A 24,645-nucleotide genomic window follows, 5' to 3' on the forward strand; every position below is an offset into this window, starting at 1 on the left:
GGACAAGGGTCTGGCAGTGGGAGTGGCTCCTGCCCTGCATTCCCCACCCCCGCCAGGCCTTCAGGGCTTCTAGGATGGCATTCCTTCCCCTGTGCCCTGGAATCCCTGCCCGGCACCACCCAGCACCTGTGCTCAAGACCCTTCCCCGTAAATGGGGTGGAGGGGGGCGAAGAAGGCTCAGGCGGGGCCAGGCACCCACGGTGGGCCTCCCGGGGCTCTCCCGGGCATTAGCAGCGCTTGGGCGAGAGCCTGCGGCACCGTTAAATACTCCCGGTGACTGAAGAAAAGCTAAAAGGCCTTATTGGTTCAGAGAAAACCATGTAAAATGGGCCCCAACCTTCAGTCCGATACCGCTCTGGACTTCCTCAGGCCCCCCAGGGACCCCAGAGGGCCCGTCCGGAGCTGGGTGGGAGGCGGCTCCGGCTCTGAGGCCCCGGCCGCTCCGCGGAGGCCGCTGGGGCTGGGAGGGTGTGGGCAGGGCCAGGGCGTCCAGTCAGGCCTCAGGCCGTCACCGCGCTGGGCCGAGCTTGGCTCACAGGCAGCCCGTGGCAGGACGGCCGGGGTCATGGCGGGGCCCGCGCTGATGCCTGGGCCGGCGCCCCGGCGCCCCAGGAGCTCTCGCGAGGCCCCGCATAGGCCAGAAACCTGCTTCGCAGGACAGCATGCCCGTCACTTCCAGCCACCACCCTAGGGTCGTGGGAACGAAGGCGCCAGAGAGGAGGCGGGACGAGGGCGTCCACCTGGGCCACGGGTTCCCGGTGACGGACACGGCGCCAGCCCCACGCCCCGGGAGCGCCAGCGCTCTCCTAGGAACGGGGCTGCCTCTGTGTTGTGAAGGGTCCAGGGTGTCCACAGGAGCCAGAGCTGAGACAAGAGGCCGGAGCCGGCTCATGCTTAGTGTTTTATTTCATAAAACAAGCCATGCTTCGGCCCTCAAAACCACGTCCCTGTATCCCTCCCGTTTCCACCTCCCAGCCGTCTGGCTTCTTTCGGCTTCTTCTAGCCTCACACCAACAACTTTCCTTTGACAAGTCCGTACCTTCCACACATCCTAATAACGAATAAACGTTAAATATTAATTTTACTGTTACAGAAAGGGGCGCTAGAAAAGGCGAGTCTCACTCGGTGCAGAGAACGGCAACGCCGCGCTCGTAGAAGCTGCGCGGGTCCTCCTTGGTCGCGATTTCAAAGTCCACGGTGAAGATGAGGTCTGCTCGGGTGAAGTTCAGGTAGACGGGAAGGGTCACCTGCGAGGAAAGGGGGCTCTGGGGCAGGGGCTTCACGCGAGAGGGAACGGACGGTTCCTCCTGTGGCGCAGGGACTCGCGGCCGGGAGAGGGCGGGGACGTCGCCCTGGCGCCCGGTGGGCGTCCTCAGAGCCTCCCTGACCACAGAGGACGGGAAGGAGCCACTCACCACGTTAGCCTTTTTCTCTGCGCTTGTCTGCTTGACCCAGCGCAGCTGCGTCAGGGGGAGGACGGTGGAGATGGCGTTGGAGAGCGAGAGCTTGTTGTTGCTGCACGTGGCCCCCTGGAGCTTCAACCCTGTGGTGGGGGGGCGGGCGGTCAGGACCCCCCGAGGGGAGCACGAGCTGTGCGGCCACGGGCCTGGGCTCTAACTTAACGCGTTCGCGTGGGAACCACCAGCAGGCGGCCCGCGAGGGGGCGATGGCTGAGCTGCAGGCCCGGGGACAGGGGAGGGGAACCTGAGAGAGAAGAGAAGCCCGGCCGGCCGGAGTGGCCCCCACTCACCCGTGACCCCAAAGCTGCAGGCGTCCAGCGTGGTGCTCTGCGAGGTGGTGACGTTCACCTCCAGGCAGAGCTCCTCCAGGGACCAGCTGTTGGCCTGGGCCACGTACTGCCTGGTGGCAGTGATGTACGCCTCGGGCACAAACAGGCCGCCCAGGCACACGTGGATGTTCTGTGGGAAGAAGCAGCCCCAGCTGAGAGCCGGCCCCACCGGGCCCGAGAGCCGGCACCCGGGCCAGCTGCTGACCCTCCCCGGGGACCCTCCTGGGGACACTCCCCGGGGACCCTCCCCCAGCTCCTCAGGAGTGGCCACCACCTTTAGCTCCTTGGCGCCACCAGAGGCAGCCGCCAGTGAGATGTTCTGCAGCTGTTTGATCCTCTCACTGAAGTCGGAGACCCACTGGATGACAGTCATGCCGGCGGGCACCGTGTAGTGGGACCAGCTCCGGGGCAGAATTCCTGCAAGCGAGGAGCCCCGGCCTGGCATCAGTGCCGACAGTTCCCCCGGCGCAGGTGGGCGCACAGCTGAGCGCTGGCAGGTCTGCCCCCGCGTGCAGGCTCTGCTGCTTCCCCCTCCCTGGTGCACCTCACGCCCTGCATGGGCCACCATCCCCACCGCACGTGCTCCGCGCCCAGTCCGGGTGACCCACAGGACGCGTCTGGAGGAGCACAACCGCTCCGAGGAACCACAGCTACAAACCCCCGCCACGGGCGGCTCGGCGGTACTGCCAATGGAGGCTCTCAGAGCCGATGGAAACCCCGGGGGTCCCTGTGCCTTTGGACTCCAGCACCCTACCCTAGTCCTCCCTAAAGACTGCAGAAGTGAGTAAAGATTCTGTTCAGTGCTCAGTGAACCAGCATAAAACGGATACAAATTCTCGGGCGTTTCTAAGTCTGCTCCCAGGTGCGGGCATCGAGCTGCCCTGAGGGAAGTCTGGGTGAGGCCCGGCTGGGACCTGCCGCCACTCTGAGGGGCTCCCGGGAGAACCCCTGCACCCCAGCGGCACCGCGGGCGCACCTTTCACCAGCTCGTTGATTAGTGTGCGCAGGTAGTTGGTCTGCTTCTTCTTGCCCTCGCACACCTGCACAACGTCAGCAAGATCCTGGCGGACGTCCTGGAGTAACTTGGCGCCCATCTTAACCTCTCTCTCGAAGAATCTGAACAGAGGATCCTACGGGTGTTGGGAAAGAAGGCCAGAGTGAAGGAGGGGAGGGAGTCTGGGAAGAGGTCTTTTCTCCAGCAGAAAAGACAACCAGAAGTAACTCAGCCTCAGGGAGCCCCGGTTTCATAGCCCTCCCCGTATTATTCACAGTGTCACCCCAGCTCGACCCTGCACTAGACCTCGCACGAAGCTGCGGGCCTGCCTGACCGATGGCAGCTCTGGGCAATTCTGTAGAGAAGGAGAACGGCTGCCGCCGCTTCCTTGGGAGTCATTCACCTCCTTGTGGAAGACGCACCACCTTCATCCTAGGGACTTCCCTCCAGCCCGGCCCAGGCGCGCGTGCGCTCCGAGACAACACTGAGGTCGGCTCGACCCGCCCGGTCCCACTTGCTAGGACCCCCCCAAGCCCCAGGACTCGGCGGGGGAAGGGCCAGCCACCTTGATGTTCTCCACCGTGCGTTTGAGGTGGCTCAGCGTCTGAGGAATGAGATGCAGCCAGTTGGACGCGGTGGTGTGCAGCGTCCGCATCCAGGCGGGGCGCCCGTCGGACGTGGCATCCGGCCTCGTCTTCTTCTCCGTCTCTGCGTAGGCCAGGTCGTCCTCGTCCTCCAGCATCTGCATCTTCAGCATTTTACTGATCATGTCCACGCCTGGGCCGCAGGGAGAGAGTGCACAGCAGGAGAGCAGAGAGAAAGGGACTTGAAGGTAAAGGCCACACACTGCGTTTGTTTCACAGGTGTAACTGTGTGCCCTGCAAGGTACCACGTGGGTACCTGTCCTAAAGCACGGAGGACGGCCTGACCAGAAAGGTAAGGCGGCAACGACAGAAGAAACAGCACCACCAGGTCAAGTCCTGACTGCTGGGCTGCTCCAGTGGCCGAGTGCAAACCCCAGAGGCCTCTGCTAGGCTCGCGCATCCACTGTCGTCAGGGGGTGGGCTCTGGGGCGCGCCAGCGCCAGGCAGGGAGGCCACCTGGGCTGCTAACGCATGACCACTTCCGGCTAAGACTGCGCGGAGCCGTGTGGCGGCCTCCCGTGGGCTCTGGACTCTGCCTCTGCCTGCGGGTCCCTGACCCGAGTGGGGTGCTCCAAGTCCAGTTCCTGAGCGGCACTCTCACCTGGAGGCTGGGCTGGAGGACAGGGCTCAGCCTCCCCAAGCCAGGCCCCTGTGGCTCATACCTCACGGCCTCCACGTGGGCCACACCACCTGGGGCACCATCAGCTCTGGCGTGACATGGGGCTCAGATAACACTCACTACAGTGTTGAGCGGGACCCAGCGCCGGTCCCAGCAGGCAGCACGGTATTAACTCGCTAAGTGATCTCAGTACACGCTGCTGTATGAGACAAGGCCCAGCGCCCCCCCCACCTCCACCCCCGGCCGAGACCTGCCCAGCACCCAGGCCTCAAGCCTTCCTCTGCTTCCCTGCTGGCCAGCCCGGCCTCCCATTTGGTCACCTGTGGGGCCTGCCACCCCCCACCTCCCCCAGCGAGAGGCACGCGTTCAAGGTCGTCGTCAGTCAGAAAGCAGGCCCCATGGCTAGGGGTTCTTCTCATTACAGAGCTGAATCGCGGGCCTGAGGTGAACTGTTGGGGTCTGTCCTATCAACCAGGGTATGAGTTTGGGCAAATCACCCGTCTTCTGGGCCTGTTTCCCATAAAGAGAAGCCTGGCTCAGATGAGCAGTTCTCAAACCTGAGTGTCTCAGCGACGGGGGGCTTATCAAAACAGACGCCAGGCCCCAGCAAGTCCAGTTCTGATTCCCCGGCGTGGGGCCCGAGGACCTGCCTGTCTAAATTTGCAGGGGAGGCTGAAGCTGTGGTCTGGGGACCACACTTCGAGAACCACTGGGTTAGATGATTTCTTGAATAGTCCTGAAGTTCCAAAAAAGCGTATTCCAAAAAGAGACTAAAAGATTTAAAACGTCACTTAACCCAAGAGTTTAAGAAAACTGAACAAGAGAAAAAGTGAAATTTCTTCTGAATCTAAGACAAAAAACCTAAATGCAATTTCCCGACTCCATGTAAGCAGCTATCGAGCCTTTTCCCCAGGACGGAGCCTGTACCGCAGGAAAGACACCAGCGGGAGCAGATCGTTTTCCCTGCCCCCCGGAGTGGAGGGAGGAAGGTGCGGTCTGGGGGAGGACAGCTGGGTACCCACCCTGCGTGGTGAGCAGGACCTTCTCAGCGTTGTTGGGCAAGCCCAGCCAGGAGGGGGTCTGCGTGTCCGGGAGCAGCTCCACCCACTGCACGAACTCCTCTCGCCTGGAAAGGCGGCACGCTGTTAGTGCCGTTACACGCGGGCCGGAAGCGCGCGGTGCCTCCCCTATGGGTCCCGGGGGCGGACGCATACCTGATGCCGTCTGGCATTTGGATGTCTTTGTGCCCGTCGACCTTGCAGGCCAGCTTAAATTCACTGTCGAAACTCCTGGTGGTGAAGAGACGCTCCAGGAAAGTGTTGAGCAGGCGCTGGTCGAACTCATTGTCCACCCGGCCGCCGTAGATGGACTGGGCCATCAAGGTCTTGAGCGCCGCCCAGGGGATCTTGTCTGGAGAGATGTTCTGCCTTCCCTGGGGGGTGGGGGAGGCTGGTCACGCCCACGGCAGGCGGCCACCTGTACACGAGTCCCCCCCGCCACAGGCACAGCCCACGCTTGCCTTGGCCGTGTCGTCCAGCCACGTGTCCACTGTGTCGCAGGCCGACCGCAGGTCAGACTCCCCGAATTCATACTTCTTCGACCACCCCAGGGGTGCGTATCGTAAGCGCTCTTGGATGATGGCGTGGAACCAGGCCAGCAGGAAGTACAAGCGAGCACGCTCGTTGGGAGACTAGGTGGGGAAGTTAGCAAGGAGAGAATCACCAGAACGCAGCCCCCTTTCTAGCTAAGAAAATAGTGCAGATCCTGTCGGAATCAAAGTCTTAAAAAGAGCTTTCCACGTACTAACGTTGGAACCACTGTGATCTTAGTAATTAACACGAATATTGTTGTTAGGAGAAAACTACGCCAATTTTCATATTAATAAAGGTGTGCTCCCAACTACGCTGTGTAACCAGAAAGTTACATAGAAGAGAACAAGTTTCTAAAAATGGTAGAAAAGGTGGATTAAGGCACAAAAGGAAACAGCACTTAAGAAACACAGAACCGACACACCGATGCACCGCTCCTGCCACAACGCTCCCCTGCCCGCGAGCCGGGCCCCGGCCTCCTCTCGGCGCCCGGACGTCCGCGTGGCCGCCGCACCCAGCTCGACTCCGAGCCCCGTGCTCACCTTGCATATCCGAGACACGGGGATGCTGCTGAAGGTCCTCAGCATGTTGGCCTTCACGCCCGGCGGCGGCTCGAACACGAAGATGCGGCCCGCTCGGAGCAGATTCACGGGCACCTGAGCAAGACACGGCACCCGTGACCGCGGTTTCCACGTGTGTTTCAGCTCACACACACGTGCACATGGACACACAGGTGCCAAACCAGCGCCTCGCGCACCGCCTCGCGCCCTCCGTGCCGCCCACCTTGGGGTTGATCTCCATGGTGAGGAAGAGCCTGAAGCAGGCGTGCGGCTGCAGCGAGTGCAGCTTCTTCTCTAGCTGCATCAGCCAGCCCGGGGCCAGGTGCACGTTCTTCAGCATTACCCACCTGCAGGGCAGGGACAAGGCCGCAGCCACACCTCACTTTCCGGCCTGAGTTCTTGGGCACTCGGGCCTGGTAAAGCAAAACCCAACAAGCCTACCTGCCCGACTTCACGGCTGTATTTATTGCCTTATCTGCTTGGTTAAAGCCTTCTGCCGAGCCTGGTACCAGAAAGCTTAGTGTCAGCACATGGACTTGGACTTCAACGCCCACCCACACTGAAGTCTGGGGTGCCCCCCGTGGAACTGACCAAGCACCCTTACCGATGGCAATGGACGTGATCTGTGTGTTCTGCTCAGCTGCGAGGTCCTCCACGTGCCCGCTGGCATCGTAACCAGGCACAGAGCACATTAGGACAGGGGTGTTTGGCTTTACCTGCAGATCAGGAAGTCGGAATTGGGTGAGAGAGCATCCCACCCGACAGCGCACCTGTCGAGGGAGGAGAGCCCTGCGGAGGGGCTCGTGAAAACGGGCTGGGTTCAGAGTCTGCGGGGCCAGAGCGTACCTCTGTGTCCACGATGTGGGTCAGGTCGAGCGGCTGCTCCATGATGGACATGAAGGAATCCCCGAGGTTTGTGGAGACAAACATGTGAGCCATGGCCAGCAGGCGGTCGGGGCGGAAGGCCTGAATCAAGAGCAGCCGGTGGATGGCTTGCCCGATGGGAGCTGAAACGAGGCCGTGAGAAGGGCTGGGGGTTGGTGACAGCACAGACTTTGAGATGTTCTCCCGCCTGGACTGCTCTTGCCACCAGCTCTCGCTCTGCAAACACTCATTGTCCGAGACTCAGCTCAAACACCCCAGACACCACGACGCCCGCTCTGTCCTCTCTGCCTGAGAACTCCACCACCTCCACGCTGTCACTGAGCCCTCTGGGAAGAGCTGTGACAAGACCTACGCCTGGGTCTGTGGGTGATGAGCGGTGACTGATTCTAAATGGCTAACTACATCGTACCCATTTGTGGAGAACGCTGAAGATTCTCAGGAACGTCTAAGATCACAGACACCCGACAGCCCGCGACTGAGCTGCAGCCACGCTGGACATCACCCTTTTCTTCCTCCCCATCGTGGGGCCTGTCTGGTCCAGAGCCTCGCGTAGCACGCTCGAAACCAGCCGGTTTCCCCCCGATGTCGGGCAAGGACCTTCCGATCTATTTCTCTTTTGGTCTTTAAGCATGAGTTGCAACAGGAATTGGGAGTTTTTCGCTTTCTTACGCCTAAGCTGTCTCCTAAGTTTTAACACCGAAATACTTATCTCAGGAATCAATGGCTTTTTATCTTTGGGGAGCGTCCCTGCATTCAAGCAGCAAAGCCCAACTGTACACTCTGGTCCAGAATGAAAACAACGGGGGAGGCCTCGTGGGGCTTACTTGCAGGGCTTTCCTCGCTCCAGAGGTACGGCACCGTCTGCTCTGGGGAGCTGCTGTCCAGCCAGATGCCAAATTGCTGTGGGGGCAACAGCGGAAGTGAGGTTGGGACCAACGTGTCGATGTTTGACGTGAGAAAACACCGCACAACGTCCTGGGTGTTACACGACACGCGCGACTCCCTGGGAGTAAGGCCAGCTTCCCCCCGGGAGCGTTCACAAGACACTTACCTCGTCTGCTTGAACCTTCGCAATCAGATCCCTAAACGCGGGCAGGCAGCTCAGCCGCACCGCCGCCTCGGCCTGCTCCACCGTCAGACCCTGGATCTTGGGCGTCGAGCCAGCGTTCAGGACGATCTCCTTCCCCCTCAGGAAGTGCTGGAACTCGGCATCGTAGGTGGGCTCCCTGGGAAGGGGGCAACAGTCAGCTGGGGTCTCCCAGATTCACTTCTACTGTCACTAAAAGAGCAATAATGGCTTTAAGAAGAAAAAAAAGCTCATCCCATCAGAAAATGCTAGCAGGCAGGCTGCAAAATGACGATGTTCTCTGGTGGAAAGTGAGGCGGGGCAGCCGACTTACCCGATGGTGCCCTTCAGTTTGATTCTCGCCAGCAGCATGGCGAAGGTGATGTGGTCCTGGTGCAGCATGCCTCGAGCTACCCGGTTAAACGCCACCTGGAGCCAAATGCAGGAAGCACTGCCGACCCTGAAGCACTACTCCCGAGCCCCCCACTGCACACACGCGTGCACCCCGGGACAGCCGGGCGTGCGCCGTACCTGGAAGAGGTCCTTGGTGATGATGGAGAGGCGCTGCGTGTGGTCGGTGACGCCCTTCAGGTTCGGGTTCTCGTACAGGACGTTGTGGTAGATGTCCAGGAAGAACTGCAGGGAGTACTGGTACAGGAAGTGTATCTGGAAGTGGCGAAGGCGGCTGTTAGCGCCTGTGCAGGCGGGGCGGGAGCCCCCGGCTGGGCGCGGCCCCGCTCACCTGCTTCAGGGACTCCATGGTGAAGTAGATGCTGCTGCAGGCGGTGGACAGCGGCAGGTACTGCTGGGACACAGTCTCCACCTCCTGCATCACAATGTCCGTCTCCTCGACTTTCCTCGTCACCTCGGCGGCCTCTTTCTTGAGGTTCTCCAGGGTCGTTATGATTGTGTCATCATCCAAAATGCGCCCTTTCACCTCATTCAGAGCTTGTAGCAGAGACTTTTCCAGCTGACGTAAGCGCAGCTGAAATTCCCCTTAAATGATGAGAACACCCAGAGCTCGCTACAGGACTTAGTTCTTTCCACGGAGTGCTCCGTGATGCGTCCGACACAAGCCCGGCGCACCCTCGTCCTGTGAAAGTTCAGGCCCCCGACCTGCACCGAGAACTACGGATCCAGAGACATACCTTGGAGTTTAAGAAGATCGGAACGTTTTTCATCCACGTCAGGTCTTTCTGCCTTGAGGACTTCATTGAGACACTGGCTCTGCAAACTGCTACGGGTGACGGTGAAGTTGACGAAAGTAACCCGGGAACAGAGATCAGGTGGGAACTCGACCTGCCAAAAGGGGCGACAGACCAGGCAGCTTTGCTACACATCCGCGGCCTCACCTAACGCCGCCCCGTCTTCACGGAGGAGGGCCCCGTCCCTTACCGTGGGATCCCGGGTGGACAGGAAGATGACAAAGGATGGCGACAGGTCTATGTCCTGGTCACCGAGGGTGATCAGCACTCTCCCCCCTGTTCGCCGGACTTCACGGTTCAAAACTGGATTCAGAACTGGATCATAGCTCTCCACGTCCTACGTGTGTATATGTGAGGTGTCATTGACAGGGAGAGTTTTACAGTGTTTATTTTCACCCATATAACTGACTTCCTACTCCAGATAAACACATCTCCCCAGAAGCCACCCAGCTATTTAGACCTGCGCTGCCCAATACGTGGCCATTAGGCACACGTGGCTACTTAGACAAAATTGAAAGTTCAGTTCCTTGTCACGCTGGCCCGTGAAGTGCTCAACAGTGGGGCCGCCATGCAGTTCAGCACAAGCTAAAGAACGTTTCCGTCGCTGTCCCGGTGGATGGTGACGATCTAGACCAACTAGAATTTTAAGTGCAAACACTGCTTCTGTTGGATTTTTTATAGATCTCAGAGCTTTAGCTTTGCCTTTTTAAAACTTTTTTGGCCACGCCGCTCGGCTTGTGAGATCTTAGTTCCCCGACCAGATGTTGAACCCGGACCCTCAGCAGTGAAAGTGCGGAGTCCTAACCACTGGACCATCGGGTAATCCCCTAACCTTGCTTTCATATCAGATGACGTCTTGCAAAGTTCAAAAAGTAGCACGTATTATGTGATTCACATCAACTGCATTTGCAAAAACCTAAATGCAGCCCTAAAGGCCATCCCTGTGGGAAGCAGAGTCTGCAGAGCTGAGATGCACACGAACCTGGACCAGAAGGGGGTTGCCGAACCTCAGCGCACTCTCCAGGTTCTTCCTGAAGGCGTCGTCCAGGAAGCTGGTCCGTGTGATCTTGCGGTCCTTGTACTCATTCATGATGAACTCTGTGGCCTGTCCTGAGGGGTCGATGATCAGTGGATACCTGAGGACGGGCCCCAGAGAAGGAGGTTAGAGGTCCACAGGAAGCACAAGGACGTGGCAGGCAGAGCCCGACAAGATGACAGGAAGGCTGTCCCACGCTCAGCTGTGGGTTCCAGGTGTATCAGCAGAGACCAACGTGACCTAAGGCTTAATACTAAAATCATCTTTTTGAAGAACTTCTATGACGGGGAGGTAACTAAACCACAGACTCTGCTAAGAAGGGCTGTAGTCAAAGCTTTTCTTTCTGGGACACACAGTGCTTCTCTAAGAAGTCCGAGCATACTGCACTAGGATGACTGTTCTCTGCAGAATCTACTGCTGCCCCTCTCAGGGCCAACTCCTGCAGGGCAGGTATCAACACCACTGCTGCTGCAGCCCCGCGAGCTGACGGCTGGGAAGGGTTTACGCTGCCCAGGACCCTCCTTCACTCAATGCTCACGATAACCCTACAAGATAGGTGTTATCCTCACGTCCATTTCACAAAGGAGGAAAAAGGGGCACAGAAAAGCGAACATCATTTGTCCAGGGTCACACAGCTGCTTAACAAAAAAATGTTAAAAACATAGTACACACACGTGATTGTACAAAATTCAAGAGCTACGAAAGGGCAAGTGGTGAGAACCGCCCTTCCCCCTCCTCCCTGGTCACCGGTTTCTGGTCCATGTACACAAAGGAGGTTTATGTGTTCAGACACACGTGTGTCCCCGGGGGAGCACACCACCCCACACTGTGGCCTGCCGGAAGCACCCTCACACGCAGGCTCTGGACGAAGGGCCAGGTCTGCAAGGGCCCCCGGCCTCCCACCGGGGGGACGCACGGTGACCTGTTCACTGGCCCCAACGAGGGGCGTCAGAGGCATTTCCGGGCCTCTGGTACGACACACTCTGTCCTGTGAATGTTCTGAGATGCATCATTCTTCACGAGTGCCGGGCTTTGGGACACCCGGAAGCATGCATTTCCATGTAAGACAAATGCAGCCCCCCCCACAGACCCCTCATAGACGCCACAATGGATGGACATTCCCGCCAGCGGCCCCTGGCGAGACCCCGCGCCACTTGTGAGACCTGAGGGTTGGCTCCTCTTTGTGCCCTGGGGACAGTGGCATATACAGCAAGGGCTCAAAGGTTCCAAGATGTGCAGATATGGTTAAATAGGACTCTGGGAATCAGTTTTTTGAAAGAGAAAGAAAACCCAGGGTGGCTGGGTTTGGGAGCTGCCACAGAGGAGGGGGTCAGTCCTTGAACTGCTCTGTGAGCCCCCCTCAGCTGCAGGCCCGTTCCTCCTCTTACTCTGGCCCCCTCCTTAAACCAAAATCAGGGAGCCGCTTCCCTTAACTCTCTCTCTAGCTAAACACTTCCAATTCTTGTAATATTTTAAGAGACAGTCTGTTTTTTGTTTTTGTTTTTTGGCCGCACTGCATGCCTTGGGGGATCTTAGTTCCCCAACCAGGGATCGAACCCACACCCCTGGCAGTGAAAGCACCGAGTCCCAACCACTGGACCGCCGGGGAATTCCCGAGAGGGTCTGTTTTGATTTTCGCCCAATACACAGCCATGCCCATCAATTTCAAAAGGTTACATGAGGCTTCCCTGGTGGCGCAGTGGTTAAGAATCCACCTGCCAATGCAGGGGACACAGGTTTGAGCCCTGGTCCGGGAAGATCCCACATGCCACGGAGCAACTAAGCCCGTGCGCCACAACTACTGAGCCTGCACTCTAAAGCCCGTGTGCCACAACTACTGAGCCAGCATGCCACAACTACTGAGGCCCGTGCGCCTAGAGCCTGTGCTCCGCAACAAGAGAAGCCACTGCAACGAGAAGCCCACGTGCCGCAACAAGGAGTGGCCCCCGCTCGCCGCAACTAGAGGAAGCCTGCGGGCAGCAACGCAGACCCCATGCAGCCGAAAATAAATAAATAAATATTTTTTTTTTTTTTAAAAAAAGGTTACATGAGATCCACTCATTGTAGGACAGTTTGGACAGTCACAACGAAAGAAAAAGGGAACCGTGCCCAGCCCACCATCAGAGGTGAGCACGCGGACCCTCCCAATGTCCTATTCCCCTCTTCTAAAGGTGTGTTTTGAAAAAAAATGAAAAGGGGAGCACTGCACACGAAGACTTCTAACCCGTGCCCTTGCTGCGCACAAGCACTTACCTATTGAAGCGTTTCAGCATGATGGCGTTCTCCGTGCACAGGTCGTCTGCAGGTAGGGAGCTGGCTTGCCAGCGGAGACGCTCGTCAGCGTTGGACAGATACTCCGTCCTCGCGATATCTGTGCGGAACTGAGAGGGACAGCAGTTACGGATCCTTTTCTTCAGGACGCAGACAGGCACAGCTTCCCAGTGGAGATGGTGACAGCTTACTGACCCTCATTTTGGCTCCCACCTTTTTGAAATTCCCTGCGGACGGTTACCTGGATGTTGGCTTGCTGTAAGTGATGGGACCAGGTGGTAAACAAGTTCTGGCGCATCTGCTGGTCAAAGTAACCCGCATAAGCAATAAACGCAGCTGACAGGAGACAGTCCCCGGCGATGGTGGACATCTGGTTCTTGAAAGTTTCACTTGTTTTTTCCCATCGTTCCCGTTCAGCAGACAAGCTCTTCAGAAGAGCGGTGCTCCGGTTTACCTAAAAAGAAAACCAAACAGGCTTTATGCTGAAAAGTGCGCATCCGTTCCTGCCCATGGTGGGCAGGGTCTGGGAGGGCTGCAGAGACAAGCACACTCATGGTTCAGATCCCGAAGGAGGTTGGGACCCAGATCACCCACAACTGAGGACGACACAAGCCTCAGAATCTGAGGGCATAAGATGAGTGTAGAGAATTAAGTGTCAGCCTTGAGACTTGTGTGTGAGCAGGTATGCGGGCAGGAAGCAGGTGGAAGGAGCCTCCAGGGGAAGGTTGACCTGGAGAGAAGAGGCGCCAGAGGCGGGAGGCCAAAGCGCCCATTTTGAGGACACAGGAATGGGGGCAAGAGCGACGGGGACCACAGCAGAAGGGACAAGCAGAGGGACGGGAGAGCCTGACAAGGAGGCCCTCGGTGATGCCACTTCTGAAGCCCAAGGCGGGAGAACAAATGGGTTTGGAGCTGGCCGCGGGGGAGAGGGATTCCCCGGCTTCAGAGTGCCCGGCTGCCATCCACCTAACACCACTCAGTAAACGCACAGGAAACAGTCACCAGGACCCCCGTGGACGTGAAAGAGCTAATCCCCCGGGATGACCGCGGTCCGTGCGGCCCGTGTTGTCGTCTGTTACTCTCAGCGCTTCCCCCGGCGAGGCGAGCGAGCACGGCACGGTGAAGGACACCGAAAGGCAGCGTTTCAGGGGAGCGGCAGAAAGAGTGCGCTCGTGACGACCACCTTACTTTGGCTTCGACGGCAGCCAGGTCCGCTTTGATGGCCTGGGCCTCCGAGATGAGGACCGCGTACTCCTCCTTGTAGCGGGCGATGCTGGCCTCCAGCTCGCGGATCATCCGCTCCACCTCGTTGGCTTTCTGCTGGTTGTCCTTGGCGTCGTCCTCCAGCTTCTGCAGCTCGTTGCGTAGGGGCTCCACTCGCTTTAACATGTCGGCGTAGTTAAGCTGCGGAGGGCAGATCGACTGTTTGCAAAAGGGACGGGACACTAGGCCCCCTCGCACGGGGGTTCCCAGCCAGGCTGATTACCTGTGCGATGGCCCACTTAACCATAGGCCCGCAGGCCAGGGAGGCCCGATTGACGATTTCGTAATTGTAACTAGGGTTGGACATGTAGTTCTTCTTCATCTTCTCCCTTATGGCATCACTGCGAAAGAGGAATTGTACTTCTAAGCATGTGCAGGGCAAAAAGTAAAGAAGAATTTTCAGGGAATCAAAATGCAAAGACTAGAGCCAGCTCCCATCTGTTGCTCCAGTGAGCACCAAGGATGAGCCAGCCCGACCCTAGTTCTCAGGTGGCGAGGCCACTGCTGCTGAGAAGGACTCTCACCTTCCCGCCCCTCCCCTGTTCCCCGACAGGAGACAAGCTCAGGGCCAGCGCTGTGCTCGTAGCCACTCGTGGGGACGGAGCAGCATGCGGCTCACAGAGGTAAAGGGGTCAGGGAACTACTGTCAGGAGTGGGGAGAGGAAATCTGACTAGTTTGCGTGGAAATGGCCTGGAAAGGTGTTTGTGCAACTGCTGAGCTGACATTACCTTCTGTGTGCGCTAAGCCAGAGACACGAGGCCACAAGCAAACACGAGAACCTCAGGCCACCAGATCAGTTTCCCCCACCGGGTGCCACCCACCTGATCTCCTCGGCAGAGAAGTTCACGATGGTGGGGATGAAGTTCTCCCTCATGATGATGGAGCGAATCTGCTTCCAGTCCGTCGTGCTCTCCCCGAGCAACAGGCAGATGGACTCGAGCGCCAGCTTCACGGCGGCAGGGGGGTTGGCCATGGACCGCACCTCCACCAGGTGCTGCTTCTTTATGGACTTCACAGCTGGGCGTGGCGGGAGCACAAGAGGGTGGGGTGGAAAGGACGTGGTGAGAAGGGGACCAGAGCACAGCCAGACGCTTTGACTCTCACCAGAAAAGGGACAAGTGTGCAGAAGATCCAAGTGAACGTGGGATGTTCTGTCTTAAAACCCTCTGGAATAGCTGAAGTGGCCAAAATAATGACAGAGATCTTGCTGTACTAAGCGTAAATCGCAACATTCTGTAAGAAGGACAGCATCTTTAAAAATGTCTCACAAATCCTCATCAATTCCTTTACCTCTGTGAAGATTTAAGTATTAAAAAAAAAAGCAAAATTGTTCATTTATTTTACACCAATTGAACAAAGACCTTTTCAGTCTGCCACAATTTAGAAGTTGTCTTTACCGGCTGGGGTGAAGATGTGGAATTAACAGTTCTAAAAAAAAATGGCCAACACTTTCCATAAACTGAAATGCACATTTTCCTAACCTGAACTTTTATTAAAGCACTTTTTTAAAGTAATTCTTTGGCAGGTGAGAGCTAAATTAAATCCTCATCAAAGCACAACTCTCAGTGAAAATCTATGGTGCATTTTAATTCCTCTTGTGGTGTAATGTGAAAACTACAAGCAATTGGGTTATTTGAAGTAAGTTAAAGGCTGATGGGCAGGAAGGGGCCCAGGGTTAAGGCCACGCCTAGGTACCGGGCAGACTGCAGACTAAGACGGGACGCCGGGTCACTGCGCTCCCTCCTGCAGCATTTCCCAGGTACATGGGGTGGAAAAGGAAGGATGGGGGACTGCTACCAATAATTAAATTAGTCATCGCTGGCCACGATCAGGACACTCTAATAATTATAAATAAGATAGCAACACTGCCTACTTTACGACATTTCTGGATGAAATTCAAGCCAGAGATTTGCAAACAGCATATTTATATCACCAGATTTTAAAAAACGTACCGACAAAAAGCTGATTTTGTCCATTTTCTCTTATGAAAAGGGCTTCACTATGGTGAAACAGACTAGCTTTACGGAAACTTTGCTTTAAGAGGTGAAGACAGTCTTTAAGTATTTAGAAAAGGCTTCAGAGACTTGAGACTTATCAATGACGCTGTGGAAACGTACATAACTGGGACCTCTGGGGGAAGGCCCCCTAATCTGTCCACCCTCCCCAGAGAGCCAGACCTCTGACAGTGTGCACACACCATTCTGGGCCTCGATGACGGCCGGCTCCACCTTGTCAAGATCTTCCTTGACGCTCATCTGTTTGTCTGCGATGACCTCCTGCTGCTTGTGCAGCTGTTCCTGAATTTCTTGGCTCATGACCTAGAAAGGAAGGACGGCTCGGCTCTGGGGTAAGCAGTGGTTAATTCGCTGAGTCCTAAAGTGGCACTCCTCATGCCACCCGGGACAGACACACACAGACACAGACACAGACACACACACACACACACCCTGCCCCCACTACAGACCCGTTCAACCCTAAAACCCATCTCGGACTAAACTCCCTACTCCCTCATGAGACACAGAGATCGCCCGGCCCACACAGGCCACGGTTCCCAAAACACAGAAGCACCTTTTTCTTCTCCGCCTCCTGCTGGTCCTTCACCATCTTCTTCAGCTTGTCGTTGGCCGCCGCGTTCTTCACCTCCAGCTCTTGGCTCTTTATCCTGAGGTCCCGACGCAGCTCTTCCACCTGAGGAACAAAACCACGTCAGGGAAATGGAAAACACGCGGCAATGACCTTCAAATTAAGAGGCCCTCCCCTAGCGCAGCCCCAGAAAACGCTGCTCAGGCCGCGACCTACCTGGTCAACCGTCTCTTTGATCTTCCTCAGCCCGACGTTCAGGTGCATCTGCTGCTCCTCCAGCTCGCTCCGCTTCTCGTGGAACAGGTCGGCGTAGTGATTGATGAAGTCGAGGTAGTGGCGGGGCGTGATGGCCATGGTTCTGCCTCCCCGCTTCGCTAGCCGAGCATTAGCCTTTTGGAAAAAAGTCAAATCTCTTCACTCTTCGGGACGGTCGTCCTCCGCGGCTTAGCCTCAGAAGATAACTGTTGCGCTGGTGGGGCGCGACGGCACAGCCCCAGCCCACGGGAATTGCATCGCTCGAGACGGAGTCTAGCTCAGGCGCCCACGGGACCGCAAGGAGCCCTCACACCTCTGAGCTTCTCCTCCGACTTCTAGGGGTAGGGAAGGGCCAACAGGACACCCACAGGCTCAGAGTGGTCTTCACAGAGCCTTCCAGAGGGGAGCAGACTGGACTCTTCTAACAAAAAGAGTCTAAAGGAGGGGCAGCAAACCACAGCCAGCCCGTCAAACCCTGCAGCGCAGACTCTGCATGCGGAGTGTCAGCCCCACGGCCATGCTTGCTCATGGCAACGCTGTTCTCACGCCACAGTGGCAGAGCTGGGTAGCCGTGCAGGAGCCCAGCTGGCACCTGGCCCTTTGCAGAGAGAGTGCGTGACCCCTGCTCTGGGGGAAGAACACAGGCCTGGCCAGAGGGGCAGCGAGAGAAGCAAATGGAATCAGTGTGGGCAGGGAAGGGGCCAGACGGCTCCGGAACACACAGCTGGGCGACAGGCGGGGTGAGACGTCATTGACAGAGGTAGGAAAACAGGTGAGAAACGGGCATCTCTTTTGTGGGTGATGGTACAGCGTCAAATCCAAAGCACCTGGGGGTCTGCCTTTACATCGGTTTAGCTTTACGTTAGTACAGCAGTTAGTTTTGCTTTTGCCATGATCTCAAAACTGAACCCACACTCAGCCATAAAAAGAAACGAAATTGACTTATTTGTAGTGAGGTGGATGGACCTAGAGACTGTCATACAGAGTGAGGTTAAGTCAGAAAGAGAAAAACAAATACCATATCCTAACACATATATACAGAATCTAAAAAAATACGGTTCTGATGAACCTAGGGGCTGGACAGGAATAAAGACACAGACGTAGAGAATGGACTTGAGGACACGGGGAGGGGGAGGGGGAAGGGTAAGCTGGGATGAAGTGAGAGAGTGGCATGGACATATATACACTACCAAATGTAAGACAGACACCTAGTGGGAAGCAGCCGCATAGCGCAGGGAGATCAGCTCGATGCTTTGTGACCACCTAGAGGGGTGGGATAGGGAGGGTGGCAGGGAGACGCAAGAGGCAGGGGATATGGGGACATACGTATATGTATAGCTGATTCACTTTGTTGTACAGCGGAAACTAACACACCATTGTAAAGCAATTATACTCCAATCAAGATGTTAAAAAAACAAAAAACAAACTCCCCCAAAAAACTGAACCCACCTGGTGGAGAGTCTGATGAACGAACACACAGCTGTTCACGATGGCTTCCCGGTGTGACGGCGGCTGCGGCAGCTTGTCATACACGACTGGCATGTAATCAGGCACGATGTAATTCGGCTTCTCCAGGTCCATCTTACTAGTGAATTCTTTGCCGACCTGATACAGAGCTTCAGTGGACCAGTCCCCAAACCAGTTCAACACACACCTGAAAGAGATGCCCACATCTCAAAACAGCTCCCGAGAGCAGGGTCTGCCCCGCGGAAAGCAGAGCTGAGTGGGATCGGCGTACCTGTTGAACAGAGCGGGGGAGGTGGCCGCGCGGTCCTTGAGCCCCTCTGAGGATGGGTTCATGGTGAAGACGACGTGGAGGTTGCGGATGACCTGGCTGGTGAACCACTTGTACAGCTCCTCGTGCGAGTCCAGCATCAAGCCCTCCTTCTGGGCCCCCTCCTTACACTGGGTCATCAGGGTGGCATACTCATCTCCTTCGAAGAGGCCGGGAACCTAGGAAATAAAACGGCACCGTGGCTGGCCGGTCCTCGGAAGCCGGCGCCACGTAACACGATGCGGCGTGTCACTGATTACCTCTCCGTTGGCCAGAAGGGTATTCATCCGCTCCAGGAATCCAGAATCTAACACGTTGGACTCGTCCATTATAAAAGCTATCTTTTCGTTTTTACAGCCAGAACGTCTCAACACCGTGCGGAGATCCTCATCGAAGTCCTCCCCCGTGTACTTCCTGTGGACCTACAGAGGCGGGGCAGGTCAGCTCCTCTCTTGCTCAAGGAGCTGCGTGCATGAATAGGGGTTGACAGGCTGTGGCCAGACCCACCTTAATCTGGTACACGCTCAAACCGTTCATCCAGGCCACGAAACGGGACAAGGTGGTTTTGCCCGCTCCACTGACCCCGATCAAAAGCAGGTGGCCTTGAGGCTGACGGAATATTCTGAAACATTATCAGAAAGAAGAAAGAGTCAGGCTTTTATGCTCCATTCCCCTTTTGACACTCAAGTCCTAAACCTTCTCAAGATTAGTCTACAACATTTGGAACGCCTTTTTTTTTTTTTTTTTGCGGTATGCGGGCCCCTCACTGTTGTGGCCTCTCCCGTTGCGGAGCACAGGCTCCAGACGCGCAGGCTCAGCGGCCATGGCTCACGGGCCCAGCCGCTCCGCGGCATGTGGGATCCTCCTGGACCGGGGCACGAACCCGCGTCCCCTGCATTGGCAGGTGGACTCTCAACCACCGTGCCACCAGGGAAGCCCTGGAACGTGTTTTAACTTGAATTTGTACACTAAACATTCGTACAGCAATTGTTATTTGCCAGGTCCGGTGAGGTGGCAAAGATCAAAAAGACATGGCGCCGCCCCCGGACACCCTGATGACTCGAGGGAGACAGGCCGATTCTAGCAGGAGGGTGAAGGGCTGTAGTCGCAGCCGGTGGTAAGCTCCGCTCAGCAGAGCTGGACTAAGAAGCGGGAGTCGCTTGGCAGACGAAGGTAGGGGCGTGGGAGCCCCGTCAAGGGGACAGCACGAGGCCTGGCCTGACCCCCGCCCCCATCAGATCGAGAGCAGCTCGGGTGAGTGGTGAGGCTGCAGCAACAAAAAGCCCACCGGTCAATCCTGAGCACGTGGTCCAACACCTCATTAAACAGGACCAGAGGAACATCGAGCTCTTCTTCATAGAAGACTTTCAGCCTGGCTTTGACATAATCTCTTAACTCTTCTTGGTCTACTGGGATGTAATCCTGTAGGAAAAAAGGTAGATCCAATCACGAAGAAGAAATCATCTTAGTTCTTATAGCAAAGTGGATTATGTTTCCATATACCAAGAAACTGTCAAAAAATGAGACGAGAGCAGGTAGTTATAACATAGGAACAAAAGTATAAGTAAACTAGGATGAGACATGGAAAGACATGGAAAATTTTTACAGAGAAAACTGAACTTCACTGAAAGGCATCACAGAACATCTAAGTAAATGAAGAGATACACCATGATCATGGAGAGAAGAACACACAACTAAAAGTGTCAGTTCCACCCAGCTGACACACAGATTCAATGTAATCCAGTCCGAATCTCAGTGGTGGGTGGTGCAACTTGGCAAGCCAATTCTGAATTTCGTTTGGAAGGGGAAGAGCCCAAGACTGGAAAGACGACCCACCCCTTTAAGAACCAGGTGCTCTGGACAGGGACTGTCCTATCTGGTGGACTTAGAACTGTGATCAGGACCACGTGGTTTCAGCACAGGAAGCAGCAAATGGACCAATGGACAGGACAGAGCTCTGTAGCAGACTCACGCGCACAGGGAAACCCATGTGACAGTGCGACACTGCAGAGTCCCAGTGCTGGGACCGTGGACATGCACAAAAGACAAACTGGAAATGAACCCACAGCTCACCCCATACACTAACTCAATTCAGATGGATTAAGGGTTTAAACGATATTCCGTTACGAATGTTTGTTCTTCAAAAGACGCTATAAAGAGAGTGAAAAGACAAGCCACTGGGAGAAGATGGTGCCCATAAATGAAACAGGATTAGTATCTAGAGTCTAGAAATAAATAGGAAATTCTAGAAACACTGAGCAAATCTCTCTTGTTCGTCTTGCTTCTGTGCCTTTGCTCCTATCAGGCCCTGTGCCTGCCATGCCCTTGCCGACACTCAGATGAAGGCCTATGGACACTTGCCTAAGCCCCTATGTCAGGGTCAGCCCTCCCAAGGTGGGGCCATCCACCCTATGAGACGGAGCTCCTAAAGGAAGGCTGTCCTCATTCCTACATCAGCATCGCCTACCGAAGGACATGCACATCAAGACTGTCCTTTCCTACGATGTCGGATGTCGGCTCTCTTTTTCAGAGAAAATGGCAGCTCACAGCTATTCTGGAAATGTCACTCTGTTCAGCATCCTAGTATACGAAACATTTTCACACAAGTTATCCCTCACTGCCCTGATTTCACTGAAGTCCCGTCTCCTGCTGGTTGGATCCACAGCTCTTGGAGTGGTCCTGGGATTCTCTGCCCTGAATTATCAACGGCTGCAAATACATGGCCCATCATGCCTATAGCTGCAGCTTCCCTTATAGTGCCCTTCAAGGAAAAGACGTTTCTGACGAGAAGGGAATTCTAACTAGAAGGACCGGAGCAAAGAAAAGTATTCCTAACGTGATGTAGACGCGTTACCTTTGACAACCAGTTGCTGTACAGGATGGGCCGGCTCATCGCCTTCTCCTTGTCTATGTTGGGGAAGTGCTTCAGAGCAACCATGTCAATATTTTCGTCGGTCCAACGCCTCTCCTCATCTTCTACAAGTCTGTCGGAAGAGAAGACAGAGGCCATGATGAGAAAACACCTGGTTTTGTGGGTGCTGTGGGCTACTCCAAGGGCTGGCATTAGTCTTCTACCAGAAATTTTCATTTTCTACAAATGGAAGAACCTAAGACTCTGAACTCGAGACGACTTAAGTAGTCCGAAACATAGATATTAAACACGAAAATCTTAAAAAAAAAACTCCTCTAAAAATGTTTAATTACATTGATTTACAAAATGAAAACTTCATTTTAGTTTCTAAGCTTGCTTAATATAAATGTTTCAAGTATCAAGAAGCATTATGGGAACAGAAATAGAGAACTACAAGGTGTACAGTTTTGGAAACGCAAGGTTTACAGAGGAAACCACAGAGCAAGCAGGTGAGACTCTAACTGTCCCTATAGGTGTGGGAGGTCCTGAGCAGCTGAATACATGATAACTTAGGCTACGAGGTGAAGGTCCAATGAGCATGTCACGTACTTACCGTAGCCAACCAGAATTTAGAAGCACAACTGCTATTGCGATATTTCAATCTAAACAAGATTATATCTCTGGTATGTTAAGAAATATAAAAATGATACTGTAGCCCAATTATTTTTTTTAATTAAAGAAGGGAGAATGAAGGTAGCGCACGTAACATAAAAAGGACCGCCTTTTAAAGTGGCAGAGCCGCAATACGAGAGCTCAAAGCTGGGCTGCCAGGGCTCGTGTGCCCCCGCTCTGCCTCGGTTAGCTCATCTCTCTCCCTGGCTCTCTGCAGGGCAGCTCTGTGGGAAATGAGAACTCCAAGGAGGCTGGCGTGGAGCCCAGTCATCTACAACAACGCAATATTCCAAGACTCCTCGAAAGCATGGGTGAGAAAAGCTGCCTGAAGGCAAGAATAACTGGTCCAGACGTGTGGCTGCCAAAGGCTTGAGTATTTCTTAGCCTGGAGGGAACCATCTGCCTTGCGTTCTGCCAGGGGAGTAACCACTAACCGACTCCTACGACTACCCACACCTGAGGCCATGAGTGGTCAGAGGAGCTTGTCCTGCTGGGACCGTGTCCTCTACGGATGGGCCACCTCGGGCGACCTCACACGTAGCCCGGGCCCGAGGGGTCCTGCCCTCCTGCTCCTACTCTGCAGCCCCTCTTGCTCTGTTCCGAGTAACCTGTTCACGGGCAGAACATTTCCCCAAATAGTTTGCAACAGGAAATCGTGGTGCTGCACTAAATAGTAAATCAGTTAAGATTTGTTGTTTGTTAGAAGTTTAGAATTAAAGCAACACAAGTCTAACTTTTTCTCACTAATCAAAAATGAGCCTAAAAGGCTATGAAGGACTGCAGTGCTGAGATACATAAAATTAACAATATAAGAAAAATCAATAAAAACGACAGAGCAGGAACTAGGAAAACTAAGAACCTACTATAAGACAAAGATCGTACACAACTATAAACAAAGAATACAAGAAAAAGATTCTGATTTAAAAAGGTCAATAGGGACTTCCCTGGTGGCGCAGTGGTTAAGAATCCGCCTGCCAATGTAGGGGACGTGGGTTCAAGCCCTGGTCCAGGAAGATCCCACATGCCACGGAGCAACTAAGCCCGTGCGCCACAACTACTGAGCCCTCGTGCCTAGAGTCCTTGCTCCGCAACAAGAGAAGCCACCACAGTGAGAAGCCCGCTCACCGCAACGAAGAGCAGCCCCCTGCTCGCCCAGACTAGAGAAAGCCTGTGCACAGCAACGAAGACCCAACACAGCCAAAAATAAATGAATAATAATAAAAAAAGGTCAATAACTTTCAAGATGCCTTAAGAGAGAAAACGACTCGACTTTTTACTGAGACTTACAATGTTCAAACCACAAAACCTTCCACAATCCAAGCTGACCACTACAGCCGCTAGCAAGTCTCTCCCTTCAGTACTGGTCACTTAACTAGAAAAAGTCAAAACTTGCAAGACTTGAAATAAGTGGCCAACAGGTAAAAAGAGAAAACTAAAGTCCCAGAGATACAGCTGCAAATCCTCTGATGAGAGCAAAGACTGAGGGTGAGGAAGGGGTGGTGGTTACGGAACTGCACCCCAGGCTGCTGTTAGAAGGCACTGAAATTCACCTGTGACCTCTGTGCCCTGACCTTGTGTGGGGCCCACCCGACAGTGAAAGAGGTGAGTTAAAGTGCCTTGCCCGAGGTTACCGGTAACCAGCAGGGCCGTCGGGGTCTCGTACATAGGGGTGGCCGTGATCAACTCCCAGATGCAAGGCTGCCCTCGCCACCTCACTCCTGTCCATCACCAGCTCAGCCTGCCTCATGCAGACCCTAACTTGGGGGGTCGGAAGGGTCAACATCCTTGGTTTTACCTGTCCTGGAAGAGACGGAGGGCTTCATGTGCCCAAATCCGAATGAGGCCTTCCACAGGCAGAGTCTCCAGGGGTCTCAGTGCCTCGAAGATACCTCGCACCCACCGGGTCATTTCACGGGGCGAGTAGATATAGTGGGGCTGTGTGTCCTGAGTGAACCTCTCCTGCAGGAATCGAAAAGATGCAAGTTACATGTAAATGTCCTAAGACACGGAAAGTAGTTAAAAAGTCAAATGCAGTATAACATTTTTATATTGAGAATAAAGACTCTAGACCCTGGAATATTTGAGAATGAATTGGTAAATAATGTTGGGACTACTGTTCAGTAGATCCAAGTTGCTCGCTTTATGTTGCAATTAATTATATTTAAAGATTTATACGTAAAAAAAAAAATAGGGCTTCCCTGGTGGCACAGTGGTTGAGAGTCCGCCTGCTGATGCAGGGGTCGTGGGCTCGTGCCCCGGTCTGGGAGGGTCCCATGTGCCGCGGAGCGGCTGGGCCCGTGGGCCATGGCCGCTGGGGCTGCGCGTCCAGAACCGGTGCTCCACAGCGGGAGAGGTCGTGGCAGTGAGAGGCCCACGTACCGCAAAAAAAAAAAAAAAAAAGATGTTTGTCTCAGGGGAAAGTCGGCGGTTCTCTTGCAAGGGCCCTTGTCAGAGGCTGACAAAGAAACGCAAGCCAAAACCGTGAGAGCCACTTCTCATCTGGTGGGCAAAGATCTTTTTTTTTTTTTGGCAGTACCCCGCAGCACGTGGGATCTTAGCTCCCCAACCAGGGATCGAACCCGCGCCCC

At 55.0% G+C, this 24,645-nt stretch overlaps 1 protein-coding gene across 1 annotated transcript in view; it reads right to left on the bottom strand.

Moving 5' to 3' along the window:
- Positions 1-873: 873 nt before the first annotated feature.
- Positions 874-24,645, bottom strand: part of DYNC1H1 (dynein cytoplasmic 1 heavy chain 1) — a 65,249-nt gene continuing 41,477 nt past the window's right edge. The window contains exons 42-78 of the mRNA XM_079914416.1: positions 23,853-24,016; positions 21,389-21,518; positions 19,823-19,956; positions 19,042-19,156; positions 18,795-18,956; positions 18,499-18,713; positions 18,210-18,414; positions 16,722-16,895; positions 16,491-16,610; positions 16,120-16,240; positions 14,744-14,939; positions 14,145-14,262; positions 13,847-14,062; positions 12,900-13,112; positions 12,641-12,768; positions 10,334-10,487; positions 9,542-9,688; positions 9,295-9,445; positions 8,889-9,142; positions 8,678-8,812; positions 8,481-8,575; positions 8,132-8,306; positions 7,905-7,980; positions 7,042-7,202; positions 6,800-6,911; positions 6,637-6,697; positions 6,419-6,542; positions 6,178-6,291; positions 5,566-5,736; positions 5,261-5,478; positions 5,069-5,172; positions 3,349-3,560; positions 2,766-2,919; positions 2,064-2,206; positions 1,751-1,919; positions 1,416-1,543; positions 874-1,247 (exon numbers count right to left, since the gene is read on the bottom strand). Coding sequence (XP_079770542.1) covers positions 1,119-1,247; positions 1,416-1,543; positions 1,751-1,919; positions 2,064-2,206; positions 2,766-2,919; positions 3,349-3,560; positions 5,069-5,172; positions 5,261-5,478; positions 5,566-5,736; positions 6,178-6,291; positions 6,419-6,542; positions 6,637-6,697; positions 6,800-6,911; positions 7,042-7,202; positions 7,905-7,980; positions 8,132-8,306; positions 8,481-8,575; positions 8,678-8,812; positions 8,889-9,142; positions 9,295-9,445; positions 9,542-9,688; positions 10,334-10,487; positions 12,641-12,768; positions 12,900-13,112; positions 13,847-14,062; positions 14,145-14,262; positions 14,744-14,939; positions 16,120-16,240; positions 16,491-16,610; positions 16,722-16,895; positions 18,210-18,414; positions 18,499-18,713; positions 18,795-18,956; positions 19,042-19,156; positions 19,823-19,956; positions 21,389-21,518; positions 23,853-24,016 — 5,598 coding nt within the window. The 3' untranslated portion in view covers positions 874-1,118. The remainder of the gene's footprint in view (positions 1,248-1,415; positions 1,544-1,750; positions 1,920-2,063; positions 2,207-2,765; positions 2,920-3,348; positions 3,561-5,068; positions 5,173-5,260; positions 5,479-5,565; positions 5,737-6,177; positions 6,292-6,418; positions 6,543-6,636; positions 6,698-6,799; positions 6,912-7,041; positions 7,203-7,904; positions 7,981-8,131; positions 8,307-8,480; positions 8,576-8,677; positions 8,813-8,888; positions 9,143-9,294; positions 9,446-9,541; positions 9,689-10,333; positions 10,488-12,640; positions 12,769-12,899; positions 13,113-13,846; positions 14,063-14,144; positions 14,263-14,743; positions 14,940-16,119; positions 16,241-16,490; positions 16,611-16,721; positions 16,896-18,209; positions 18,415-18,498; positions 18,714-18,794; positions 18,957-19,041; positions 19,157-19,822; positions 19,957-21,388; positions 21,519-23,852; positions 24,017-24,645) is intronic.

Source organism: Stenella coeruleoalba (assembly GCF_951394435.1).
Source record: "Stenella coeruleoalba genome assembly, chromosome: 2".
Lineage (NCBI taxonomy): Eukaryota > Metazoa > Chordata > Mammalia > Artiodactyla > Delphinidae > Stenella > Stenella coeruleoalba.